General features: G+C 41.9%; 1 protein-coding gene across 1 annotated transcript in view; it reads right to left on the bottom strand.

Annotated features, from left to right (window-relative positions):
* Nucleotides 1-3,056: 3,056 nt before the first annotated feature.
* Nucleotides 3,057-20,182, bottom strand: part of HNF1B (HNF1 homeobox B) — a 216,197-nt gene continuing 199,071 nt past the window's right edge. The window contains exons 7-9 of the mRNA XM_069756585.1: nucleotides 18,606-18,797; nucleotides 8,473-8,591; nucleotides 3,057-4,933 (exon numbers count right to left, since the gene is read on the bottom strand). Of these exons, the coding sequence (XP_069612686.1) occupies nucleotides 4,913-4,933; nucleotides 8,473-8,591; nucleotides 18,606-18,797 (332 nt within the window). The 3' untranslated portion in view covers nucleotides 3,057-4,912. The remainder of the gene's footprint in view (nucleotides 4,934-8,472; nucleotides 8,592-18,605; nucleotides 18,798-20,182) is intronic.

The following is a 20,182-nucleotide window of genomic DNA, read 5'->3' as shown; positions in this document are numbered from 1 at the left end:
ATTTACCAGTGGTTTTGGCACTGTGAGCAGGTGCCAGGTCGTGCTGAAAAATGAAATCTTCATCTCCATAAAGCATTTCAGCCGATGGAAGCATGAAGTGCTCCAAAATCTCCTGATAGCTAGCTGCATTGACCCTGCCCTTGATGAAACACAGTGGACCAACACCAGCAGCTGACATGGCACCCCACACCATCACTGACTGTGGGTACTTGACACTGGACTTCAGGCATTTTGGCATTTCCTTCTCCCCAGTCTTCCTCCAGACTCTGGCACCTTGATTTCCGAATGACATGCAAAATTTGCTTTCATCAGAAAAAAGTACTTGGGACCACTTAGCAACAGTCCAGTGCTGCTTCTCTGTAGCTCAAAAGTGGCTTTACCTGGGGAATGCGGCACCTGTAGCCCATTTCCTGCACACGCCTGTGCACGGTGGCTCTGGATGTTTCCACACCAGACTCAGTCCACTGCTTCCTCAGGTTCCCCAAGGTCTGGAATCGGTCCTTCTCCACAATCTTCCTCAGGGTGCGGTCTCCTCTTCTGGTTGTACAGCGTTTTCTGCCACATTGTTTCCTTCCAACAGACTTACCATTGAGGTGCCTTGATACAGCACTCTGGGAACAGCCTATTTGTTGAGAAATTTCTTTCTGGGTCTTACCCTCTTGCTTGAGGGTGTCAATGATGGCCTTCTTGACATCTGTCAGGTCGCTAGTCTTACCCATGATGGGGGTTTTGAGTAATGAACCAGGCAGGGAGTTTATAAAAGCCTCAGGTATCTTTTGCATGTGTTTAGAGTTAATTAGTTGATTCAGAAGATTAGGGTAATAGGTCGTTTAGAGAACCTTTTCTTGATATGCTAATTTATTGAGACAGGTTTTTTGGGTTATCAGGAGTTGTATGCCAAAATCATCAGTATTAAAACAATAAAAGACCTGACAAATTTCAGTTGGTGGATAATGAATCTATAATATATGAAAGTTTAATTGTAATCATTACATTATGGTAAATAATGAAATTTAACACTATATGCTAATTTTTTGAGAAGGACCTGTATATATATATATGTCAGTGAGACACATATATATATATATATTAATATGCAATATGCAAAAAAAAAGGGATATGAGATGGTTTACTGTATGTAAACCATGTCTCATATCATGTCGGGTTTGAGAAGGAGATAGGAAAAGCCCGCAATATGAATTACCGGCTTTTAAGCCACAGTATCTAGCGCTGTATGAAATATTAATATATATACATATATGTGTCTCACTGACATATATACATATATATATATATACCCCTATACTATGTGTAGACATTTATCTTAGCTATTCTATTCTAACCTGTCAGTGTGATTTTACTGTACACCGCACTGAATTGCCGGCTTTTCTCTAGAACACCACTGCGTATTTCTTGCAAGTCACACTGTTGGTCCGTGTGTAATCCGTATTTTTCTCGCCCCCATAGACTTTCATTGGCGTATTTTTTGCGCAATACGGTGACAAACGCAGCATGCTGCGATTTTCTACGGCCGTAGAAGACCGTATAATACGGATCAGTAAAATACGGCAGATAGGAGCTGGGCCATAGAGAATCATTGTACCGTATGCAATCCTTATTTTCTGCACCTCTCATACGTCCGTAAAACTCGCTAGTGTGAGGCCAGCCTTAGCAATGCACTACATAATGGCAGTTTATGGGTGCGCTAATGCATCCGTTACATAGCGTTAGTGCCGCTATGTAACGGATGCCGTCAGCGTATTGCCATTAACGCAATGTGAACCTAGCCTAAGCCCTATGTGACAGCATTCTAGAATATTTTTCTATATGTCCCCAATGAGCTCTCCATAAAAAAAAGATAGCATTTGTTATACTCATCTACGCAGAGGTCCAAGTTCGGTAGGCGTCATTGGACTTGATCCGATGCCTCCTCTCTATAAGGCTAGGTTCACATTGCGTTAATGGGTTAACGCTAACGGACTGTGTTGCACAGCAAAAATGTCACAATTAACGCCGTGCAACGGGTCCGTTAGCGCACCCATTGACAGCAATGTGATTTGTGCCTGTAGCGCATCGCTAGCGCATGCCATTTTCGGCACGCGCTAGCGATGTGCCGTTCTTTTGTGACGGACCTCAGACGCTGCTTGCAGCATCCGAGGTGCGTCCGAGGTCCGTCCCTCGCTAGCGCAGATCGGGGATCTGCGCTAGCGGGGACGGCGAACGCGGACCCAAAATAAACATTGCGTTAGCGCAATCCGCTAGCGCTATGCGCTTAACGGATTGCCCTAACGCAATGTGAACCTAGCCTAAGCTTTGTGTGGATGATGTGTTCTATGTCACCCAAAAGGTGTCCTAAGAATCGCGCTCCTGCGCAGATGCACTTTTCTTCCCTGTCGAGGGCAAAGAGCACTGGCGCATGTGTGCTACAATACCGCCCCATTGGTGAGTATAATAAAAGATATTTTTTTTCATGGAGAGTGGACTATGGACATCTAGACAACATTCTAGAATGCCATCACATTGAGCTTACAGGTGTTGGCCCTACTTTATATGGAAAAAAAACTGGTGACAGGTTCCCTTTAACTAACAACTGTAGCCCACTGTCACGACTATTAGGCTGTGTGCACACGTTGCTGATTTTTCGCCTTTTTTCGCCTTTTTTCGCTATAAAAACGCTATAAAACTGCAAAAAAAAGGGCATACATTATGCATCCCATCATTTAGAATGAATTCCGCAATTTTTGTGTACATGATGAGTTTTTTTCACGAAAAAAACGCATCGCGGTAAAAAGCGCAGCATGTTCATTAATTTTGCGGATTTTTTGCGGATTTCCCACTATATAATGCATTGAGAAATGTCCGTAAAAATCCTCAAAAAAAAACGCACAAAAACGCACCAAAATTTCAGGTTTTTCTCAGGAAATTTCTGCAAGAAATCCTGAACGAGTGCACATAGCCTTAAGGATGCCTTACATATCTGGTGTCATATACTCTATGATTTCATATTGGTTTAATTGTATGGTTATAGTCAAGATAACATAAACATCAAGCAGTTTCTGCAAATTTTTTGTTTTACTTGAAAAATTTACATTACAGAAAATATAAATATGATTAAAAAAAAGATTGGCTTCAATTTCTTACAAACAAATAATATATTACAGGAAATCATCAAGTGAAATCTTCCTTCCCTATATAGATCTGGATCTTTGGCAGTAAGCTGGTGACCTGACTTTTGTCAACTTGTTCTCTTTCATTATAGCACAGGAGTGAAAAACCTTCTACCAAAAATCTGTAGTGGGAAGAATTTGTCCAGTGTGAACACTATGTTTGTAGCATCATTAGATACACATATTATTTAAAAACATTACAATTACACAAAACACCAGAATTAAATTAATACTGTTACATATAAAACATTGTCAAATAATCTTTAAAAAAGATATGGCATGTTCTGTACAGTTATAAATGTATTGTAAATTTAAAAGGACATCTTAAATAATACTGTTCAGACAGAAATGGACTGCTTTGAGTTATGCGAGCTCTGCCATGGTATGAAATATAGTAGAAATGGTCATTTATAAATATCCTCTGATGTTATCCCTTCCTTGCCTAATGATTTTAATATGTTTAGCTTTTTTTCCTCCTTTCTCCCTTCCTTTTTGGATAGTGAGGAATTTAGCTGACCTTTGTTCTAGCTCAGCAGTGTGATGGTTTCTATATGTCAATCTCCAAATAACAACTGTATTTGGATGCTTGTGTGCGTAGTCAGGTAAGGAAATTGGTCACAATACATGATCATATGACAAACTAACGTCTGCTCTCAGCTGAGTAGCAACTTTATTATCACTAAATTTGGAAATGGTTATGGGTGTACGCCACAACAGGTAAGCGATGGACAACACTAAGTAAATACACTTTTAAGATTTTAGTTTTAGTTTAGTTGTTGGGTCAACCATTTTTCTACACCTAGCACCTGTCCTGTCAGCTTTGTACATGTGTGTTAACACATAAGTGAAAATATCCAAAAAATAAAGTAAGACTAAAACATGTAGTATGCAATGAATTGTTCTGCGTGTTAATTGAAGGCAGTGATACAACAAGAATAAAAATATAGTAAATCACTTCAAGGATGTAAGAATGTATTTACATTACTGACCAGCATAATGTATTTTCCTATTTCTGTCAAGAGCCACTGCAAAAATTGCTAACTAGCCCTCTTACATACTGGTTCCAATGATATCAGTAGGGTGATATCTAGGCCTGCATGTTGTGCAATATACCACATTAGTACACATTATTTGTGCACCATGGTAAAGTCATCCAATGGCTTCATGTATATTGATCAAATGCTTTCTATTTTGGCTATTTGACCTATCCCTTTAAACAAACTCATACTTTATATTATATATACAAAATAATTGCACTTTTTACAATTTACAGATATTCAACAGATTATCATCAATGGCAATATTTTGCAGTTTTATTCCAACTACATTTACAATGGCTCAGTTCAGCGTTGTCTTATTTTCAGCTTCTGACTTTCCAGTTTTCATCGCAGTCTTCTAAAAGCAGTCTGTGCGCACCTCATGAGCTTGTAGTTTCTCCAACAAATAAGTAATTTCCTTTATCATCTTCAATCTCAATGTCATGTCTGGTTCATGAGACTGAGGCAGAACACTAAAGTCTTCAAACCACCTGAGAAGGAGACTAAAAATTACATACTTTCAATGGAGATTATAGAACATCCATCTCTAAAGTGGTTCCCATCTTGTTCAGAGATTGTAACTCCCAACCATCCAGAATCTGAAATTGATCTAGAGTCAGTTCCACTGGGCAACATCACAACGTCCTAGATATTTTCTCCAAGATGTTCATGTAGCTATGCAGAAAGCTAGATAAGTGCAGCAGGATATTACCAAGCTTGTAAAGGACACTGCAAAGGGTAAAGAAACAGGTTTTAATTATGATAAATGACCCTAATTTAACAAAATTGCTTTATGGTATATAGCAAGTGAGGTTTATGACTCTGTAGCTTAGCCATGGAATATGAACATTTACCCTGAACAACGCATAGCACTGAGACATATACATAAGTATTCATGAATGGGAAAGCTTGGAAGAAAAATTCCAGAAGATATGTGCAAGCATCAGGAAAGAACTTCCTAAATAGGAAAGACACTAAAAAGCTTTATTGCAGTAGTCTTGTGAGCAATATAAAGATCAAACATGGTGGCAAAACTGCCAACTTGCAAATATTCGATTCTCTGAAAACATTGCTAAGATAAGTGACAATGGAATTCTATAAAAACTTTTAAGAGTAATTGTCATTTTAATTTGTATTTCATACATCAATAGTACACATAAAAATAAGCAAATTTGTAACATATCTTATCAGAGAAATCTGCTTCTTTCTCCACCAGGACTGATCATTCAATTTCAAAACCCTTAATTCACAGGTAAAATCTGTAGTCAGTGAACACAGATTGTTACATTACTGAGATAGGAATATCTCAGATAGGAATATCTCAAAAATATTTCACGAATCCGTTCATTCCTCAACCATGAATCTGCAAAAACCCTAGTCCATGCCCTCATCATCTCTCGCCTTGACTACTGCAACCTCCTGCTCTGTGGCCTCCCCTCTAACACTCTCGCACCCCTCCAATCTATTCTAAACTCTGCTGCCCGACTAATCCACCTGTCCCCCCGCTATTCCCCGGCCTCTCCCCTCTGTCAATCCCTTCACTGGCTCCCCATTGCCCAGAGACTCCACTACAAAACCCTAACCATGACGTACAAAGCCATCCACAACCTGTCTCCTCCATACATCTGTGACCTCGTCTCCCGGTACTTACCTACCCGCAACCTCCGATCCTCACAAGATCTCCTACTCTACTCCCCTCTTATCTCCTCTTCCCACAATCGTATACAAGATTTCTCTCGCGTATCACCCCTACCCTGGAACCCTCTACCACAACACATCAGACTCTCGCCTACCATCGAAACCTTCAAAAAGAACCTGAAGACCCACCTCTTCCGACAAGCCTACAACCTGCAGTAACCACCGATCGACCAAACCGCTGCATGACCATCTCTACCCTCACCTACTGTATTCTCATCCATCCCTTGAAGATTGTGAGCCTTCGCGGGCAGGGTCCTCATTCCTCCTGTACCAGTTATGACTTGTATTGTTTAAGATTATTGTACTTGTTTTTATGTATACCCCTCCTCATATGTAAAGCGCCATGGAATAAATGGCGCTATAACAATAAATAATAATAATAATAATAATAGGAGATAACAGTTGGATTTTATAGGATTCTACATAGAAGGGAGGGGATCTGCCTCTATCTCTTCCTTCCTCCTCTTATTCCACCCCCCCAAACCCAGGGATAGAGTTTGGATTTCCTGGAGAGAACGAGAGAAAGAGAGAGAAAGAAAGAGAAAGAGAGAAAGAGAAAGAGAGAGAGAGAGAGAAAAAGAGAAAGAGAAAATGTGCATGATTTGAATGGAAAAATGCATGATAAACCAGATTCGGTGGCCGGATTGATAATTTCACCTCATGTATCATCAGTTTTTCACCGGATCAGTCGCTGGGCGTTTTTTTTCGCCAGACAGAAAAAAACGTTCCTATGAACATTTTCTCCGGCCGCCGGAAAACTAATTTTAGACGGATGCGGCGAAAAACAGATGAAACGTGAGGTGATCCGGCGCTAATACATGTCTGTCTATGAGAAAAAAAAAACGGATCCGGCAGCAACTTTTGCCTTATCCGTTTTTTTCAAAATTCGCTGGATTGTACCTGACGACAAAAACCTGATGTGTGAAAGTAGCCTTAGCAGAGCAGAGATGTAGATCTCTGTATAACCCAGCCCACATCACTGATTAGCTGCTTTCTGTGTACAATGTATAGTAACAGAAAGTTGCTAATCAGTGTATGGTTGGACAATGAGGCCAGTTGTCCTGTAGTAATAATCTCCTGCTGATAAAACATTGATTTTATTGGAACAGCCAGTATGTGACCCCTCACTGGAATTGAGCTCTTCTCCACTACATCATGCTTATCTTGTATTACATAGAGAACCTGCTAATAGATTCCCTTTAACTGAAGAAACTGTATTTCATTAATTACATATACAAATGTGGATGCCATGTGGATGACACACAGTTTTAAAAAATGGACACATGGATATAAAACACATGACAATATGTATGAAAATTGCATGACTTGATGAAAAATAGGACAACTTTTCATATGCTCATTTGACCATTGGCCTAAAGATACAATATTTATTGTTGTTATGGTCCAAAACAACTATACATACTTATAAAAATATAGGTCAAAACTGAGAAAACATATCTATGCATTGAATTCTGTGTTTAGGTTTGACCTGAGTACTCATCTCACAAATAAGAGAAGTAGTATTGCCTACACAACATCACCACCTAATATAATTACCCTTTGTGATTGTTAATTTATGTGCAATGAAAAGTTAAATTTTACAGGAGGCATTGCTACCTAGTGCATGGTTCTCAGGTCCATCGCTAGGTAGTGATGTTTCTAACCCAGAGGTGAGGCACTATCTCCCTCTCGGCAGTGAAGATTGGTCTAATAGAAATGTCCATCAGTTCAAAGCACTGACCGTTTGCTGGTACTTTAAGAAGTTATTCTGTGTAAAGGGACCTCAAGCATTTAAGTTATTCCTCCTATTACTGGAATGACACAATAGTAATGAAAATATTTGGATACTGCAGCTTTTTCTTTTCTTAATATCATAACAATTGCAATGCTGGACAATTGCCTAAAAATATTTATTAAGCTTGAAGAAGAAAAGACGAGCAATAAAGGAATGACTTATTTAATGCACCCTTGTTTGAGAAAGTCAGTAATGAAAATGTAATTCTTTATATCCCCGGTCAGTTCTTTTTCTGATTTCCCACTCTTTGTAGTCAGGAGAAAACATTTATCTAACCCCACAAATCATAATCAGTCAGGCAATCAAGCACATCAAGGCTCCATGGAATACTATTTCCTTGAAAGGACTTATCAATCCATCTGGTGAGTACTCAGCCCTAACCAAACCTGATTAATTATTCATCTTGGCCAAGCAGACTTTGATGCTTGTTGAAACAAGCCCTACAGATACAGGCCCTAATTATCTAATCCAAGTACATTAGGATTCTGCCTATTTGGGTGTCAGATCTACAAATAACTACTGATCCATTAAAAGTACAGAGATTAAGTTTGATGCTCTTTTGTTATTCTGTATAGAATGTTTGTAAGCAAACGTTAGATGTACATTTCCACTGCTGTGCAACTGTCTATAAAAGAAAGGTACTTTTAGTTTATTATTTTCGGGGAAAGTATTTATATCATCTTCATGGATTATTCTATATTACCCAGACTGACTTCATGTCCCTTTCAAGGACCCCGTAGAATATAGTCTTCCAAACTGTTAGGATTAGTTTTACCTGTTTGCTAGAGGACATGTTTGATAATGTGGTGATGCTGCCAGTATCTGTGACAACCATTGCTGATGGAAAGCGTGATGTGTGTGAATACTGGGGAGGTTCCTGTTTATGTGCATACACTGTAAATGAAAGAGAAAAATAATAAACATGGACATTAATCCTATATTTCATAACATGCAATGCAGAATGTAAGAAATTTGCTATACATGAATTAATTATCTGATCAAGTCTTCCCATTGAATCTGACCTGTACATTTCCCAATGGCATAAAGCTATGGGACCCCACACACTATCATGTGGTTGTGTAATGATATGCTTAAGAACTTATTCATACCTCAGTATTTTGTATCAGTGTTTTGTGTGTCAAAACCAGGAGTGCAACGTACAGAGAAAAACTATAAATCAAAGACTGACACCTGTTCTGTGTTTTGAAGAGACTCCTGGTTTTGGCATATAAAAACCGATCAACATTACTGATATGTGAAAAAAAAAGCCTAAAAGGAACAAATTGATATTGTAAATCTACAATAGATACATTTGTTTTAAACTTGACAGGGATTTTTAACATGGATTTCACACCAAAATCTATATTAACCCCTTACTAGCTTAGCCAATTTTGAAGCGAACCTGTCACCGATAAAAGATACAGCCACCACCTTTCAGGGCTTATCTGCAGCATTCTATAATGCTGCAGATAAGCCACCCCCACTCCCCCCCCCCCCCGAACCAACCTGAAAGATAAGAAAAATAAGCTTTATTATACTCACTTGCAGGCAATCCGGTCCGATAGGTGTAACAGGTCCGGATCTGCTCCTCCTTTCTTCTTATGATTGCCACCCTCCTGCTTGCTTCATGGCTCTCTGGCATCGTGCTCCTGCTCAGGCTTACTTATTTGCCCTGTTGAGGGCAGATCAAAGTACTGCAGTGCGCAGGCCTGGGTCTCTCTGACCTTTTCCGGCGCCTGTGCACTGCAGTACTTTGGTCGGCGATCATAAGAAGATGGGAGGTGCTGGACCTGGACCTGAGACATCCATCGGACCGGACTGCCCCCTGGTAATAAAATAATAAAACGTATTTTCCTTATCTTTCAGGTCGGATCAGGGGCTTATGTGCAGCATTATAGAATGTTGTAGATAAGGCCTGAAATGCAGTGGCCATATTTTTTATCGGCCAAACCTGGTGACAGCTTCCCTTTAATGACAAAGCCAAATTTTACAATTCAGACAAGTGTCACCTTATGCAGTTATAACACTTCAACGGATCCCACTGATTCTGAGGTTCATTTTTTGTGATATACTGTACCTCATGGTAGTGGTAAAATTTATATGATATAACTATCATTTATTTATGAAAAAAAATGAAAATTTGTCAAAAAAAATTAAAAATTATGCAACTTTCAAACTTTTAATTTTTGTGCCCTTAAATCAAAATAGTTAATAAATAACATTTTCCACATGTCTACTTTACTTCAGCACAATTTTGGAAACATCCTTTCATATTGTTAGGAAGTTAGAAGGGTTAAAAGTTGATCAGTGATTTCTCATTTTTCCAACTAAATTTACAAAACCATTTATTTAGGAACCACATGTTAGGGTTGGCGGAACGCACCGAGCATATATATATATATATATATATATATATATATATATATATATAAAAAATATATATATATATATATATTGAGTAGTAGGTGAGTTCGCAACCCGGGGTCCACCGTGGCAGGAGAGAACCTGCTGCTAGTAAAAGACAGTACTATATGGCGGTACAAGCAAACTCTGTTACTTCACAGATTCGCTTGAGAAAGAGAACGCTGTGCCCTGTTAACCTCACAGGGGAACAGCTACCTAATAGAGCCGACAGTGGTCATGCAGTCAGCATAGCACACACAAAACTCCTCACCGGAGGTGCCGGTATTCTAGGGGCTTATTTCAGCCAAACCCTGAATCCATATACTCAAACTCCTCACCGGAGGTGCCGGTATTCTAGGGGCTTATTTCAGCCAAACCCTGAATCCATATACTCAAACTCCTCACCGGAGGTGCCGGTATTCTAGGGGCTTATTTCAGCCAAACCCTGAATCCATATACTCAAACTCCTCACCGGAGGTGCCGGTATTCTAGGGGCTTATTTCAGCCAAACCCTGAATCCATATACTCAAACTCCTCACCGGAGGTGCCGGTATTCTAGGGGCTTATTTCAGCCAAACCCTGAATCCATATACTCAAACTCCTCACCGGAGGTGCCGGTATTCTAGGGGCTTATTTCAGCCAAACCCTGACCATATGCAAGTGGAGCGCCCCCATGTAGGGCAGTGGGATACTCAGTACTGGGCTCTTCTCAAGGGGGATGTCACGGTGGCTGACCCGGTCTGTGGCCCTCGGGAGGTCCGTTAATAAAAGGGGAAAGGTCTTTAAAGGGATAATGTTTGTGACGCCACCTGTGGTATTCGGTCAGGGTGACCGACGCTGCTTAGGGGTCTGCTGGGGTGATGTTATGGCAGATGGATGGTATACCTTCCCACAGGTGAAGTATGTCCCCAGGGCTTCCCAGAGTGTAGATAGTGGATGGTGTGAGGCGCAGTGAAGAACGAGGACACAAGGTTGCAGTCTCTTTAGCTTTACTGACGGCTTCAGCATCCACAGTCCAGAGCACCAGATCACAGGGCAGGCAGAGTCCGGCCGGTCTGAAGGCAAATCCAGAGTCCCCTTATCCAGGTGGAAATCAGTAGCCTTCCTCTAGCGCCTGAGTGTTGTAGTCCCTTCCTGCTGAGCTTCTCGGTAAGGTCCTCACAACTGATGTTGGTATTCTAGATGTTAGGTCTTTCTCTCTGTCCCCCAGATGGATAGGAACAACCCATATGAATGATGGCCTGAGGCCTTTTACAGGGACTCTAGCACGCCCCAGCCCCCACAAGTTGCCACCATGCGTCCTGGGTAAAAGGTCGAGCAACTAATATGGAATTAGCTGTCCTGCCGGTCCCTGGAGCCAGGCTTGGAGACAATGACTCCCTCGGTCTTCCGGCTACCGGATTCTGCACCTCAGAAGGAGGCAGCCTGTTGCAGGGCAGAACTCCTTCTGGATTCCTCTCCATTTGCTATGACTTCGTTTCTCACCCTTTACAATCCAATTCTCCTTCAATGTCTCTTTCTTAGGATGCTGCCGCACGTGGGGCAGGCGCAGCTCCGTGGCCTTCTGTCTAGGCCCCTGACAGGATCCCACTCCTGTCAGGGACCCACTACCTGAGTGGAGCTCAGATAGCAGCTCACTGGGTGAAGCCCAGCCAGCTTTCACCAGACTGGTGCTGCCTGGGTGAAACCCAGCTCGCTTCTGCCTAACTTCCTATCCAGACCACCAGTTTTACCTAAATGTGAAGAGTGCCCTACTGAATAGGAGGATAGCTCCCCCTGGTGGACTGCAGTGTGAAGTGTGTTGAATGGTTTGTGATACCTGGTAAAGTGATTTCCTTTATTGTCTTCAGACGTAACATCACTCCCCCTAGAGGAGAATGAAATTATTGCAACGACCAGGACCCTGGGGCGCTGTACAAGCATGACAACACTGGCGCTGAGCTCATAACTTAGGTTACTATTAGCACATGGCCATGCAGACATGCAAACCTTTAATAATAATAATAATAATATAATAATAATCTTTATTTTTATATAGCGCTAACATATTCCGCAGCGCTTTACAGGTTGCACACATTATCATCGCTGTCCCCGATGGGGCTCACAATCTAAATTCCCTATCAGTATGTCTTTGGAATGTGGGAGGAAACCGGAGTACCCGGAGGATACCCACGCAAACACAGAGAGAACATACAAACTCTTTGCAGATGTTGTCCAGGGTGGGATTAGAACCCAGGACTCCAGCGCTGCAAGGCTGCTGTGCTAACCACTGCGCCACCGTGCTGCCCTTTAATAGCTGCAGCAACTTCAGGACCTTCCTAGAGGACCAATGGGAGCTGCTACAGTACCTGGGCAACTTCAGGACCTTCCTAGAGGACCAATGAGAGGTGCTGCAGTACCTGAGCATGTGACTGTCGACCTCCAATAAGAGGTCCTACCTTGGGCACTCTCAGAAGGGGAAAAGCAGGACTTGGTCCCAGAGACGTCTGCTCACCGCTGACCAGTACTGGCTACAATGGCTGAGCCTGGAAAGGCAGCAGTAATCATCTGCACAGTATCTGCCTGAGCCAGACGCTGGGACTGACGTCTCCGCTGAGCAGGCTCCACTGCAGCTGGAGAAGAATGGGAGACCGAAGCGGAGGTGGTTTCAGATTCCCCTTGTGCAGAGGTGGGAACTTGATCCCTAACACCACATCCCATTTAAACTGACTTTGAGGCATCTATATGACAGAAAATACCCAAAAGAGACACCATTCTAAAAGCTGCACCCCTCAAGGTGCTCAAAACCACGTTCAAGAAGTTTATTATCCCTTCACGAGAACTGAAGCAGTGTGGAAGGAAAAAATGAACATTAAACTTTTTTCACAAAAAATTTACTTTAGACCCAAACTTTTTTTTACAAGGGTAACAAGAAAAAATGGACCCCAAAATGTGTTGTGCAATTTCTCCTGAGTATGCCGATACCCCATATGTGGGGGACATCCACTGTTTGGGTGCATGGCAGGGCTCAGCAGGGAAGGAGCACCGTTTGACTTTTTGAACGCAAAATTGTATGAAATCGAGAGCGGACGCATACCCGAGCACCTGATGCAAACTTGAGTAGCGAGCACTTGCGCTCAACACTAGCCGTCATATCGTCTTTTTTTTTTACTTTTGAAAAAAAAACAATTTTAACTTCAACCCTAACCCTAATCCCAACCCTAACCCCAACCCTAACACAACCCAAACCCCAACCCCAACTGCAAAGAATGGAAAGAATTACAATTTTTTTATTTTATCATTTTTATCTAACTAAGGGGGTGACAAAGGGGGATTTGACTATTTATTTCTTTTGATCACTGTGATAAAAAGGAACCAATAGGAAAAATTCCCTATTGTTGTCGGGAACCGGCCGACAGATCTCGACGTGCGCACTGCGCATGCGCCCACCATTATTTTCCAGGAAGATGACACGGAGGGCTGAAGGACAGATCAGGAGGGCTGAGGTTTCGGGGGGATTTGGGGTCTCCATTTCTCTCCTCTCTGATATGTTAGATCATATCAGAGGAGATAGAAATAAATTGTAAATCAGCCATTTTTTGTGATCACCATTATTCGATGAATAACTAATTAGCAAAATAAATAAGGATTTATTATAGAACTATAAAAAGGACTGATACAATGTGCTTTTGAATAGCAGTAGTGTTTATGCGAATGAGAATAATTCCTTATAATAAATCCTTATTTATTTTGCTAATTATAATTACTAATTATAAGGAAATAAAGATATTTATAAATCTAATACACTATCAACTAATATTGGCGGCAGTAATAACTACATCCTACTGTCACCTTTCATAGATATAATCTAACCTCATAGGATTTTCTTTCCCCATGTCAACGTCATTGAGATAATTCTAATATAAGACTATCTAAGACTATTGACTGGATAATATAATACTGTATTTTGGGGACCCCAGTCTAGAGTATAATTATTCTCTTCCCTGTTTTGTGCTTATAAATACTAGGTTTCAGGATTAGTAATTTAATCATTTATGATAATTTGAAGGGAAATAATAAAAGTTATATTTTATCATTTATTCACTTCTCAATGGAAAAGTTAAATAATTATTCTGATATAGCGAGCAATGAGTGAATCTGGCAAAAATTTATAATCCACAGTTCACTCAAATTTGGCCAGGAAATTTGATCTGCATCACATCAAATGTTCCTTATTATGCTCTGGGGTCTCTTCAGACTCTAGTATAGTAGATACTGAGGCTGAAAAAAAATCTTTATCCTTCTGTGCGTGACAGCCTCTTCCAGCATCTTCACTCTGTGCCAGAGCTTCCGTATCCAAATAATTGTCTTGCATTATAATGCAAGCACGAACCAAGGCCTAGTCATCTAGAAGATGTCGGAAGGAGCTTCGCATATTACACTTTTCCCAGCCATCTACAAATCAGAAATATAACCATATATACAAGCATGAACATTGAAATTGCAACATCAAAAGGAAAAGTCGTAAAATTATAGAAATCACCTGATGAATAAACGTGATAATTATATGTAAATTAAGACAAAAATTTAAACAAAATTTTCAAAACATTTCGATCTATTCAGTATTGATTATACAGAATTACACGTAGAATTACATGCTATCAATGAGGTTATTAATGTCTGAGAAATGGTCTGCCATGCTGAATGCACTTGGGCATACAAATCATCAAGATCAAATGCTGGCAGCTCACTTTGAAATTGCGGAGTAATAACATCCTAGATGTGCTCGATGAGAAACAAGTCCTGAGATGCTTCAGGCCATGGTAGCACATTTAGACCACTCAGGCTGCTTATAGTAATATGAGCAAAGCAGATGGAATATGTTTAAAGGGAACGTGACATATACAAAAATGCTATTTACATGCAGATATACAGTGGGGCAAAAAAGTATTTAGTCAGTCAGCAATAGTGCAAGTTCCACCACTTAAAAAGATGAGAGGCGTCTGTAATTTACATCATAGGTAGACCTCAACTATGGGAGACAAACTGAGAAAAAAAAATCCAGAAAATCACATTGACTGTTTTTTTATCATTTTATTTGCATATTATGGTGGAAAATAAGTATTTGGTCAGAATCAAAATTTCATCTCAATACTTTGTAATATATCCTTTGTTGGCAATGACAGAGGTCAAACGTTTTCTGTAAGTCTTCACAAGGTTGCCACACACTGTTGTTGGTATGTTGGCCCATTCCTCCATGCAGATCTCCTCTAGAGCAGTGATGTTTTTGGCTTTTCGCTTGGCAACACGGACTTTCAACTCCCTCCAAAGGTTTTCTATAGGGTTGAGATCTGGAGACTGGCTAGGCCACTCCAGGACCTTGAAATGCTTCTTACGAAGCCACTCCTTCGTTGCCCTGGCGGTGTGCTTTGGATCATTGTCATGTTGAAAGACCCAGCCACGTTTCATCTTCAATGCCTTTGCTGATGGAAGGAGGTTTGCACTCAAAATCTCACGATACATGGCCCCATTCATTCTTTCATGTACCCGGATCAGTCGTCCTGGCCACGTTGCAGAGAAACAGCCCCAAAGCATGATGTTTCCTCCACCATGCTTTACAGTAGGTATGGTGTTTGATGGATGCAACTCAGTATTCTTTTTCCTCCAAACACGACAAGTTGTGTTTCTACCAAACAGTTCCAGTTTGGTTTTATCAGACCATAGGACATTCTCCCAAAACTCCTCTGGATCATCCAAATGCTCTCTAGCAAACTTCAGACGGGCCCGGACATGTACTGGCTTAAGCAGTGGGACACGTCTGGCACTGCAGGATCTGAGTCCATGGTGGCGTAGTGTGTTACTTATGGTAGGCCTTGTTACATTGGTCCCAGCTCTCTGCAGTTCATTCACTAGGTCCCCCCGCGTGGTTCTGGGATTTTTGCTCACCGTTCTTGTGATCATTCTGACCCCACGGGGTGGGATTTTGCGTGGAGCCCCAGATCGAGGGAGATTATTAGTGGTCTTGTATGTCTTCCATTTTCTAATTATTGCTCCCACTGTTGATTTCTTCACTCCAAGCTGGTTGGCTATTGCAGATTCAGGCTTCCCAGCCTGGTGCAGGGCTACAATTTTGTTTCTGGTGTCCTTTGACAGCTCTTTGGTCTTAACCATAGTGGAGTTTAGAGTCAGACTGTTTGAGGGTGTGCACAGGTGTCTTTTTATACTGATAACAAGTTTAAACAGGTGCCATTACTACAGGTAATGAGTGGAGGAAAGAGGAGACTCTTAAAGAAGAAGTTACAGGTCTGTGAGAGCCAGAAATCTTGATCGTTTGTTTCTGACCAAATACTTATTTTCCACCATAATATGCAAAAAAATGATAAAAAAAACAGACAATGTGATTTTCTGGATTTTTTTTCTCAGTTTGTCTCCCATAGTTGAGGTCTACCTATGATGTAAATTACAGACGCCTCTCATCTTTTTAAGTGGTGGAACTTGCACTATTGCTGACTGACTAAATACTTTTTTGCCCCACTGTAGGTTTAATCTGCAGGTCAATAGTGTTAAAATACTGCCTGGCCACCTTACAAAAAGCAAAATTATAGGGAGGAAATAAACTTATATCCTCAGAAGAGCCACTTGCCTTTAGTCATAAGGGTGTGCAGAGTGGTGATGCAATGGACAAATCTTTAGCAGGGGTGGAACAACATGATGACATCATTGAATCGGGACTCTGATGTCCTGTGCATGCCCATGTGAAATCATGTCACCACACTGGTACACCCCCGCCTGTCTGACAATTGACTCACCAGGATCAGGGGTTGGGTGAGTGTATAATGTTCATTTCTACATTGCTCAAAAAATAAAGGGAACACTTAAACAACAGAATATAACTCCAAGTAACTCAAACTTCTGTGAAATGAAACTGTCCACTTAGGAAGCAACACTATTTGACAATCAATTTCACATGCTGTTGTGAAAATGGAATAGACAAAAGATGGAAATTATTGGCAACATAATTTATTATTTATTATCAGAACACCCTCAATAAAGGAGTGGTTCTGCAGGTGGGGACCACAGACCACATCTCAGTACCAATGCTTTCTGGCTGATGTTTTAGTCACTTTTGAATGTTGGTTGTGCTTTCACACTCGTGGTAGCATGAGACGGACTCTACAACCCACACAAGTGGCTCAGGTAGTGCAGCTCATACAGGATGGCAGATCAATGCGAGCTGTGGCAAGAAGGTTTGCTGAGTCCATCAGCGTAGTGTCCAGAGGCTGGAGGCGCTACAAGGAGACAGGCCAGTACACCAGGAGATGTGGAGGGGCCGTAGGAGGGCAACAACCCAGCAGCAGGACCGCTACCTCAGCCTTTGTGCAAGGAGGAACAGGAGGAGAACTGCCAGAGCCCTGCAAAATGACCTCCAGCAGGCCGCAAATGTGCATGTGTCTGCACAAATGGTTAGAAACCGACTCCATGAGGATGGTGTGAGTGTCCAACATCCACAGATAGGGGTTGTGCTCACAGCCCAACACCGTGCAGGATGCCTGGCATTTGCCACAGAACACCAGGATTGGCAAATTCGCCACTGGTGCCCTGTGCTCTTCACAGATGAAAGCAGGTTCACACTGAGCACGTTTGACAGACGTGACAGAGTCTGGAGATGCCATGGAGAGCGATCTGCTGTCTGCAACATCCTTCAGCATGACTGATTTGGCAGTGGGTCAGTAATGGTGTGGGGTGGCATTTCTTTGGAGGGCCACACAGCCCTCAATGTGCTCGCTAGAGGCCTGACTGCCATTAGGAACCGAGATGAGATCCTCAGACCCCTTGTGAGACCATATACTGGTGCAGTTGACCCTGGGTTCCTCCTAATGCTGGACAATGCCAGACCTCATGTGGCTGGAGTGTGTCAGCAGCTCCTGCAAGATGAAGGCATTGAAGCTATGGACTGGCCCGCCCGTTCCACAGACCTGAATCTTATTGAACACATCTGGGACATCATGTCTCTTGTTGCACCACAGACTGTTAAAGAATTGGCGGATGCTTTAGTCCAGGTCTGAGAGAAGATACCTCAGGAGTCCATTCCGCCACCTCATCAGGAGCATGCCCAGCCATTGTAGGGAGGACATACAGGCAAGACATTACACACACTACTGAGCATCATTTCCTTGTCTTGAGGCATTTCCACTGAAGTTGGATCAGCCTGTAACTTTAATTTTCCACTTTTATTTTGAGCATCATTCCAACTCCAGGCCTCAGTGGGATATTAGTTGCAATTTACAATTTATGTTGATCATCTGTAGGTTAAATTGTTCTCAAGTATACAGTATATATATATATATATATATATATATATATATATATACACATACATTTTGTTACTTTTTTTAATTACACAATAAAATCAGAGAATCTCATAAATATCTTTAATTAAATTCAAAGGAAGCAAGTATATTGACAAGCATAGTGCAAAGAATGCCTAAATGCATACAAAATAGCAAAATATAGCAGAATACTCACTGTGAGAATTCTGAAGTTGAGTCATGGTAGCCATAAATGGTTGTTGTATCATATGACCAGAAGACTGTTGCATAATAGCCTGTTGATGTGGACTCTGGAGTTGTGGTGAAAACTGCACCGACTGTAATGCTGCTAGGCTTCCGGCAACGCTGTTGATGACAGGAACACTCTGTGCCTGTGTGGTGTTTAAATCTAAAGGCACAAACACAAAAGCATTACAACTATTTCATCAATATTTGTCACTTGCATACCATACCATATTTTAATAGCAAGCAGTAAACTGCTACATATTCAAAAACAAATGTATCATTGAGATTGGATGTCTCCAGTTCTTAAAAGGTATGATTTTCTTAGTTTTCCCCTTAAAGGGGATGTGTGGTCTTAGAAGGAAAGTCTGCAGTCACTCTACCTGATGTGTACACTGTCACGATTCCCCTGTAATTCACTATGTGGGTGGGCAGTCATGTGACAGTATGAGGGCTCCATACGATACCAGGCATATTTCCTTGTTCCACATAGGGACAGAAGTGGATGATTTAGAGCATGCTCCTGCATACCGCACTTTATAAAGGTGCTGTTTAACTACTACTTAGGTACTGCTGGTCTATCAGATCTGTTGCCACTGTTAGGGCTGGCGGAACGCACCGAGTAAATATGGAGATAATATTGGTGCGTTCGCAGCCCGGGGTCCTCTGTGCAGGAGTGGAACCTGCTGCTAGTAAATGGCAGCACTATATGGCGGTATTACGCCTGAACAGACACGGGTTCCGTCATCCAGTCTGTAAAGGAGCGAACTCTGTTGCTTCACAGATTCGCCAGGACAAAAGATAATGCTGTGCCCTGTTAACCTTACAGAGGGTCACAGTTCTCTAATGGAGCAGGTAGCATATAGTGATTACACAGTCAGCAACAGCACTCACACAACTCCTCTCCGGAGGTGCCGGAATTCTACTAGCTATACACCAGCCCTGAATTCATTCACACAAACTCCTCTCCGGAGGTGCCGGAATTCTAGTGGCTATACAGCCGACCCTGAGCACATGCTGACAGCGACCACAAAAGTAGCTAAGCTCATACACACAAGAACTTAAGTTGATACCAGTGCATGGCCGTGCGGCCATGCAAACCTTTTATAAAGGAAGCTCTCCAGGACCTTCCTAGTGATCCAATAGGAACTGCTTCAGGACCTGAGCATGTGACCCCAGACCTCCAATGAGAGGTCATCCCTTGGGCATGCCCAGCAGAGGAAAAGCATCTGCTCGCCGCAGAACAGTGCTGGTTACAATGGCTGAATCTGGAAGATCAGCAGTAACCAAGTGCACAGTATCTGCCTGAGCCAGACGCTGGGACTGACGTCTCCGCTGAGCAGGCTCCATTGCGGCTGGAGAAGAATGGGAGACCGCAGCGGAGGTGGTTCGAGATTCCCCCTGTGCAGCAGCGGGAACTTGACACCTAACATTATCCCCATCCTAGGGCCCCCCTTCTTGGACCTCGCTATGTTCGAAGGCAGCAATGAGCTGCGGAGCCCGAATGTGCTCAGCAAGCTCCCAGGACCTGTTCTTTGGGCCATAACCCTT

The sequence above is a fragment of the Ranitomeya imitator genome, chromosome 3 (genome assembly GCF_032444005.1).
Source record: "Ranitomeya imitator isolate aRanImi1 chromosome 3, aRanImi1.pri, whole genome shotgun sequence".
Lineage (NCBI taxonomy): Eukaryota > Metazoa > Chordata > Amphibia > Anura > Dendrobatidae > Ranitomeya > Ranitomeya imitator.
The sequence above is the reverse complement of the archived record's forward strand: the minus strand, read 5'-3'. Positions and strand labels throughout refer to the sequence as shown.